General features: G+C 36.2%; 1 protein-coding gene across 1 annotated transcript in view; it reads left to right on the top strand.

Moving 5' to 3' along the window:
• The window catches only part of CPEB2 (cytoplasmic polyadenylation element binding protein 2), a 36271-nt gene extending 28967 nt beyond the window's left edge, over positions 1-7304 (top strand). The window contains exons 5-8 of the mRNA XM_029087162.1: positions 301-419; positions 716-830; positions 2534-2715; positions 6880-7304. Of these exons, the coding sequence (XP_028942995.1) occupies positions 301-419; positions 716-830; positions 2534-2715; positions 6880-7107 (644 nt within the window). The 3' untranslated portion in view covers positions 7108-7304. The remainder of the gene's footprint in view (positions 1-300; positions 420-715; positions 831-2533; positions 2716-6879) is intronic.
• The last annotated feature ends 1137 nt before the right edge of the window (positions 7305-8441 follow it).

Consider the following 8441-nt stretch of genomic DNA (forward strand, 5'->3'; position numbering starts at 1 on the left):
CTGCTGCTGCCAATGAATGCTCAGCCTAGACTTCCAGTACACGATAGAGCAGACATGTTTGCTTTTATTTGGTTATTAGTCTCTTTTGACAATTATTTTAAGGATAGAAGTATTTGCCTGGAGTTCTGTTGATCACGGCGAGGTAGTCCATAGTTAAAAAGGTGACTAATAACAAACAATTTGTTTTACTTTCTTTTACTTTTAGGGTAGACACATTTGCGTGGAAAAGCCACTGGCAAAGACGATTAAGAAACATAAAAGAAAAAATATCATTTGTTTTGTTTTGTTTTTTTTTCCCAGGTTATGCATTCCTCCTGTTCCAAGAAGAGAGTTCTGTTCAAGCCTTGATTGATGCCTGCATTGAAGAAGATGGAAAGCTCTACCTATGTGTTTCCAGTCCTACTATCAAGGACAAGCCAGTAAGTAAACAGTAGATGGCCTGCAGGCTGTAGCTGCCATCTGTCCAAAGCTGCATTTGAAATGATGACGGAGAAAATAATCAGAAGCAAATTACCATTGGCAGAGCTCAACATCTGGAACAGTTGGATGATTTTAAAACTGTAGTGTTTTGAATTAATAGGATTAAAACAGAGCACCTGAACGTGCTAAGCTAACCAGGTTATGACTGTTTGACAGTTAAGAGAGGCTGATGAACATATATCCATAATGTAGCGAAACTTAAAGTAGCATACTATTCTCTTTCCCAATTTAATAGGTTCAGATCCGTCCCTGGAATCTAAGTGATAGTGACTTTGTGATGGATGGTTCCCAGCCGCTTGATCCTCGAAAAACGATTTTTGTTGGAGGAGTCCCTAGACCATTAAGAGCTGGTGAGTATAATCTCTGGCTATTTTTAAATGTAGGAGATTATTTGAAATAATTATCAATATTTTGATTCTATGATTCTAATTTGAGCCATGCATACTTTTGTATAGTTATATATGGATAGGTACAGATATATACATATAAAAATAGAAGACTCTTGTGATAGTTATAACCACAGTACAATATTCATGTATTCTTAAATTTCTCTAGTAACTGTTTTCATCTGGCTTTGGCCATAAATCACTGTTCATTATTGAGATTTAATGGCAACTGTTACGTGTCTACAGCTGTAGAGAAGATTTTGATCATATTCACAAAATTGTAATGTAAACTATGTCACAAAAGAGTTTGTTTTTAAAATAATGCTACGAAAACCTCTCTGCCATCCTCCATGAGTATGTAGATATCTATTTGTACCCTTCTACTACTATTAGGTTGCAGTTACTCTTACTCATATGGACAAAGCAAAAGCTGAGGTGATTGATGAAGGAGTAGGAATAGAGGAAGAAGGGAAGAAATTGAGAGAGCTAGTACAGCCTGTATGGCACAACACTGTATGAGATGGCAGGACTCTTTCTAGACTCTTGTCAGAGTGCATGAAAGAAAAATTAAATGTTTCTATAGCTGAGGAATGGTTGATCTACAACCTGGACAGTCTGATTGTTTTATGGTGGCCTTCTAGTAGGTGGGTTGAAGTGAATATTGGAAGTAGAAGCATAACATGTAGGAGAACCAAGAGCCGATAGTGCAAATTTCGAGTATAAAGAATCTTAAATTTTTCTAACTTGGACCTGCAATGCTCAAGCTTTTCTGTTATTTTACTTTTAAGACTGTACTTTTGACTGTAGTACAAGCTCTGTAAATGAGCATAAACACAGTATGTTCAAACTGCAGATTAATTTTTCTTTAAATTCAGTCCAGGTACTCCAGATTACTGTGCTGATTGTGATAAATCTAGTGGATGCATTCTTGTCCTTAGCTTTTGAATGCCCTGTATATTTGAAAGTGAAACTTTTATGGCATTGTGAAATAAGAATCATACCTTCACAAAAGCAGTAAAACTTTAGGAGACTTTACAAACGACTGTTGAACAGCAATGACTGCTGACAGCTTTATACCCCAATACATTAGTATTTTCCACCTAAATGAATAGCAAAACTGAATTCAGTATAAAATATTAGTAGAGGCTTTCTAAAATACTTGATCTGTAAAATCTGAGATTTTTGTTTCTGTGGACTTCAGTATCTATGGTAAGTGTAGCACTGTAGAGATAATCAAGCTCTGTGTGGCTAGCTGCATCTTTAAATTCAAGTAGGACATAGAGCATTAGGACAGCCAGAGAACATGTACCAAGGAATTTGTGGCACGTGGATTTATTTTATACAGCTTACATTCCATGCCTGCCCAAAAAGTCTTTTGCTGTAATCCTCTGAAGAAAACTGCCCTGGAATTTCAGTTCCAGGTTATCAAGGACTGCAAGGACTTACAGTTCCATTGTTCCTTGGATGTATGTACCCACACTGTGAAAGATCTCTTTACTGAGTATTTCATAGCTTATTTAATATGTTTTTATAATTTTTGTTATGACTGGTACATTGGCTGTTGCAAAATTAATTATTAAAATTAACTTTTCTATTATTTTTAAATACAAGCATAAAGTTTGTACTGTAAGAACAGTTTAAATTTACATTTTTTTACTTCTTAATAGTGGAATTGGCTATGATCATGGACCGTCTCTACGGTGGAGTTTGTTATGCAGGAATTGATACTGACCCTGAGCTGAAATACCCAAAAGGTGCTGGACGTGTTGCTTTTTCCAATCAGCAGAGTTATATCGCTGCCATCAGTGCTCGGTTTGTTCAACTTCAGCATGGCGATATTGATAAACGAGTAAGTTACACAGAAATTTAAAAAAATAATGAATAGGAGAGTGATGACCTATAAAGGAATTTCTCAGGGAGTGGTAACATTGCATCTGATTGGCTTTCATGCCAGCTTCTGTGTTCTTTTAGTATTCCTGTAACTCCACTAGTTCTAAGAGTTAAGCTGTGAATGCCCCCGAATGAACAGCATGCATTCCAAAAAGCAGCAGTTTGTTCCTTGGACATATGTTAGACCATATGTTCTTCCCATTCTGAAGTTCCTGATTTTGTTGTGTGTGGGTAAAGGGCTTGATCATCTTTTTCTCTCCCTTGTTCTAATGAAACCAAATCCTGTGATAATTCCTCTGTCATTCACAGGAAACTTTAGTATTCATTGGTTTCAGATTAGCTCTATATTTGCAGCCGCCCCTGATTTCAGCCATAATTGTCAGTGCTTAGCACTTCAGAAAATCAATCAAGCTCAACACATAACATACAAAATTTCTATTCCTTTCTGTTTGTGAATCTTCAGAGTATTAACCAATGTACATTTCTGATTGCCACAGGTGCTTATTGCTAGTTATAGAAACATGAGCTTTTGTTAAGAAGACCAGTTGACTTCATTACTCCTAATTAGAACTATGAGAGTGACAAAGAAAACTGGCCTATAAATTATGTCAGCTTTAAGTGTCACTAGTGTTGATGTCAAGAGCTGCAGTAGTCGTCACTGGTATTAATAGATGTTCCTTTAAAAAAAAATAATAAAAAAGGTCTTAGAGGAAGAAGGATTGAGTAAGTAAAGTAGTTCAAGGTCCAGTCTCCTCTACAGATCAAAAGACATGGGAAAAAGAAAGTAGTACAGTTAACAAAAGTCTGCTGTAGGGAGGTAGCATGCGCTGCTTTCCTTTCAAATAGACAGAGTAATACATCTGTCTCTCAGATACCAGTTGCCTAGAGAACTGAAATCCCCAAACATGGTCCTTTCCAGAGGATGAGCGAGTCTGAATGTGGGTAGTGAACTAGACTTCACATTAAAGTGTGACAGCTACACTTTGCTGGTGGGATTGCTGTCCTTGTGGCTTGTGGCTGACTTTGGCTAATAGCTTTTTAATTACATAACAGGAAAAATGTCCTTGACACTGTGACTGTTCAACTGTCACACTGTGACTGTGTGAGGGGAAATAAAACTGTTAATCGTCTTGCATTTCAGTATTCAGAAAAAATGGGAGTAAGGACCAGAATCCAGAGCTCCTTCTAAAGAAATGCTAAATGGATCATTTAGCTTCAGAATGGGGTAGCTTAGTGTGTTTCAGGAACCATCTATAGTGCATTGGGCTGTAAAGTGAACTAACTTTAAAATTTGAGGTGGATGGTTGGGTCCCATCCAAACTAGTTCTCTCTCAGAGGTGGGAGACAGACTTGAATGCTGTAAACTAGGAGATTTAAAGAAGGAAGTTCTAGGCTTTCTCTTTAAATATCTGAATTTTCACAGTTTCTTCTTTGATTGTTATAATTTGTGTTCTTTCTTTAGTATTGTTTTTCTGATTCTTGAAAGATATTTTTTTGACTCAACTCTTCTCTTAAATCTGGAATTTTGGCCATTTTTGTTAGCATCTTTGGGTTTTTCTTATTTTCAAAAATGTGTACTACTCCTGAGATGTTTCACTTGCAAAATAAAGCAATGCCAAATCTAAATATTTTAATAAATTTGTCTTTAAACCTTGTGATGGAGAGGGTTTATGAACTTCTATGTTTATTATAGAGGATTTTTAATTTTTTTTTTAAATCATCTTCTCTGATTAAATAATATGGTCAATCCTCATTATTTATAGAATAATTATTCAACCTAGTTATTTGCGTTAATGAGGAGTAATAGAGAACAACCTTTTTTTAGAGAACACTTAGCTGTTTCTGAAAGTATGAAAAAAGGTATTTTCAGAAATAGTGTTTTGCTCTATGGAGTTTATACCCTAATGCCTTTTAAGGATCTGAAAATCTTCTGAAATCTGTACTACTGCTGATTTATAGATGAGCAAGCAATTTGTATGAATCTGTAAATGACTGTTTTTGTAAATGAGGAAGACAGTCTTACTTCAGGTACTGCCTTCATCTGAGGTGTGTCTGCATTCTGGCCAGTAAAGTCATGTATTACATATTTCACTGAACTCTTAGAGGCAGGCTATTCTCCTACCCTTTGCCTTAGCATAGTCTTTCTATACCAGTTATATCCAGTTTCTGTAGGTCTGCTGCCCTTTTACATTCTTTTCATAACCAGTTTTGTCTGCCTAAAAGTCTTTTTTTATCGCTAAATTTTGCAGTTCACCTGTTTATTCTTCTGAACTTTAGTTCAAAGTATTTACAGCAATTTTTCTGCACATTCCTTTTCCTACCTTAATTGGAAATCTTAGTGTCACAGTCACTTAACAAACATTGTCTGTGATCTTAACTTCTTCCTCACCTAAGTACTCTGCAGCTTCTTTCCAGTTCTTTTGATGTGTAGATATGTTTAGTTTCTCTAACAGATGTTTTTCTTCAGTGAAGTGCTCCTCATCCTGTTTTATCATATATGAAAGCTTAGCTGTAAACATTTCCTTGAAACTCGCTTGGAGTTTCAGTTCCAAACAACTCCTTAAAATGTTGCTAGCTTTCACACGCCAGCAGTCTGCATCCACTTCATGTAATACTTCCATTCCCCAAAGTGTTTCTCTAATACAGTTGAAATCATCTTCATACCGATCTTGGTGCATTAAAGCATCGAAGCTTGAAATACATGCTGCTTCATGCTTCCTGTAATCTTGAACTACAAACCCAGTTACTGCATAAGGTGGCTGTTTATGGGAAAGTTTGAGTGTAACTTGTGATAAGGCAGCTCGTTGCAGTGAAATAAGAAGTACAGCTTGTACTGAATATAGATTACTGGAAGAAGCATATTTTAAACATAGATGTATTTGACATGTCCAGTATGACCTCTTCTTCTGAAGCTAAGAAAATGAAGACTGTTCTGCTCTAAAACTTCTGGGTGGATAGCTGTACATGTAATTTCTTTTCCTCTGGAGACACAACAGAAAAAAGTCGCATTTTAAAGTTCTTATTATTTCAAACATCCTCTGTCTGAGTATAGTACATAAAGTCAATGTCTATATATAGCATTTTCCCCAGGTAATAGTATCTCAGAAAAACACCTCTTACAGCAGTGAGTTTTAGTATAGACTGGAATAACACCTTTTGACAACAAAAGGCAGAAAATACCGTCTTTAAAAGTGACCAAAATGTGGAAGACAACAATACATTCCTTAACGATGGAGTCGGCTCATTTTGTGTTTTATTATGAAGTTCTTCTTCCTGTCTGATCACAGTCTGTAACAGTTCAGGTACGCAAAGACATAATGCAAATTTACCACTGGACTCCTGCCACTTTTCCATTCTGGCAGTCAGATAAGTTTGGGAGAAAGAAGCTGTGTAAGACAGGTGTTTCTAGCAGTCTGTAGACTTGCAAAATGGTCTTTAAAAAATATTTTCAGAAAAACATTGGATACAAATTTCTGTACAGCTCAAAGCCACAAAAAAAAGGAAAGTAATAGATGACCAAAATCTGTAGCTCCGAAGTTGACCCTATTTTAGAAATAGGGAGTGAATGTACAGGGAACAGAGGTGCTAAGAGATCCTGCTGTTGCAGCCTGCAGAAAGTACTTCTAATTTGCACACAGAAGTATTACATGCTGAGACTTATGCTTGTGTTTTAGAAAAGGTTAACATATAAATGGTTCCATTTTTATATATTCAGTTATTTTTTGCTAAACAGTATAGAATTGGATGTCATGTTGGGGTACATTTGGGAACTGATGAGATTGGTTGGGAGACCTTTGGACTTGTTCACTTGTTTTCTGCACGTACGTCCATATTACTGTTTGCCAAGAACTTCCTTCCATAATCAGGGGAGGTTCTGATTCTTACATGTATAGTGTACTTCTAGAGATCTGCCTGGAAGTGTTCTGCGTACTGTATGGATAGATCTGTAGCTGATAAAAGGTAAACAGTAATAACTGATTAGGTAGATAAAGGCATTAATGTGTCTGATTTCAGACTCCTGTTTTGTTGTTTTGGTTTTTTAACCAGAAAAACCTGAATGCCCTCCTACAACTTTAAGTAGGAATAGGTATTAACTCGAAATATTTCTGTTTTACTCCAACAGGTGGAGGTAAAGCCATATGTGTTGGATGACCAGATGTGTGATGAATGCCAGGGTGCACGATGCGGTGGAAAGTTTGCTCCTTTCTTCTGTGCCAATGTCACTTGCCTGCAGTATTACTGTGAGTTTTGTTGGGCAAATATCCACTCTCGTGCAGGACGTGAATTCCATAAGCCATTGGTAAAGGAGGGGGCTGACCGCCCACGTCAGATCCACTTCCGCTGGAATTAAACATGGTGAACCAGCATCTACATAAGGAAAGAAGGGTGCATGTGGCTTACTGTGTTTGAAGATACTGACATGCAGAAGAAATAAGTGCATTCTTCTGCTTTTCACCCCAGCTATCAATACATGCATCTTTATCAGCAGCCAAAACACTACAAGCCTCTTGTTTTTCACCAAAACCCTACATCTCAGGCTTACTAATTTTTGTGATATTTTCATGTTAAAATAAAATGTTTTTTTGTATTTTCTCCAAGTTATTTTTATATGTAAAGTTAAAACTAGATATGAGAATGTTTTTGCGTAGGGGCACACAGTCTGCTGCTATATTTAGTGGGTGAAGCGTGCACTTATTTCTAAACATGGGTTTTTAACTTCAAGATCTGCCCCAGTAATTTACCAAAGGTAGCAAAATAGTGAAGATGGAATATGTCTGCTACAAAAAGCTTATTTTTATTGTTGTTGCTATTTTCAGTGTATACATAAACTAAAAATTAGGGTTGATTTTTTGCTCTCCATTTTGACTTGCAAGAAATAATACCTCAAGATAATCTGATTTATTAGCTATTTTTAAACATTTTTAATCACAAGCTGTATTAGCTTTGCTGCTATATAGGTGTTATGTGTAATGCCACCTATTAATACGGGATTGAAACGTTTAAGACACACTGCATTACAGATTAAATGCAGGCAGCACAATATGGCCTAAACTGCCATAGTTTTAGAATGTGAAAAAAATTGCATGTTTACTTACCTGTATACACCATATGCATGCACTAGAACTATTAATTAACAAGAGGTGAGTTATTGCAGATGTTCAAAAAAAGGCTCTCTTGAAACTAGGTAGCATGAGCAAAATTTACAAAATTTGTTACAAAAAACAAACTTGCATGCATTATTGTGACTGAAGTAAAAAAATGTCCTACATGTGTACAATATGCAAATTAGTTTTAGACTAGAAAGTGCAGCCATTTTGTGACCTGGTCAGTAGTGGAATTCAATTTTATGCAGACTGGATGTAATATTGTAATCCCTGTGCAATTTTGTGATGTGTGCTTCTACTTAATGTGGCGTGATGTAGTATAGATACAAGTTTGAGTAAAAAGCTAGCGTTTAAAAAATTCTTTTAAGCCCCCTTGATTGTTCATGGTTAAGATTTCCTCTACAAACCAAAGATGGCCAGCACACTGCTAACCAGTCACCAAATGTGAAACCCATGACAAATGCAAACAAAAATAGACTTACATAAGAACGCGCAATGCTTTAGAAATTAAATCTAAGTAAAGTCAAAATGGAGAAGGTGTAATATACAGACGGCTAGTTGCATAACAAACTAAATTCTA

The sequence above is a fragment of the Antrostomus carolinensis genome, unplaced genomic scaffold, assembly GCF_000700745.2.
Source record: "Antrostomus carolinensis isolate BGI_N321 unplaced genomic scaffold, ASM70074v2 scaffold16580, whole genome shotgun sequence".
NCBI classification, from domain to species: Eukaryota; Metazoa; Chordata; class Aves; order Caprimulgiformes; family Caprimulgidae; genus Antrostomus; species Antrostomus carolinensis.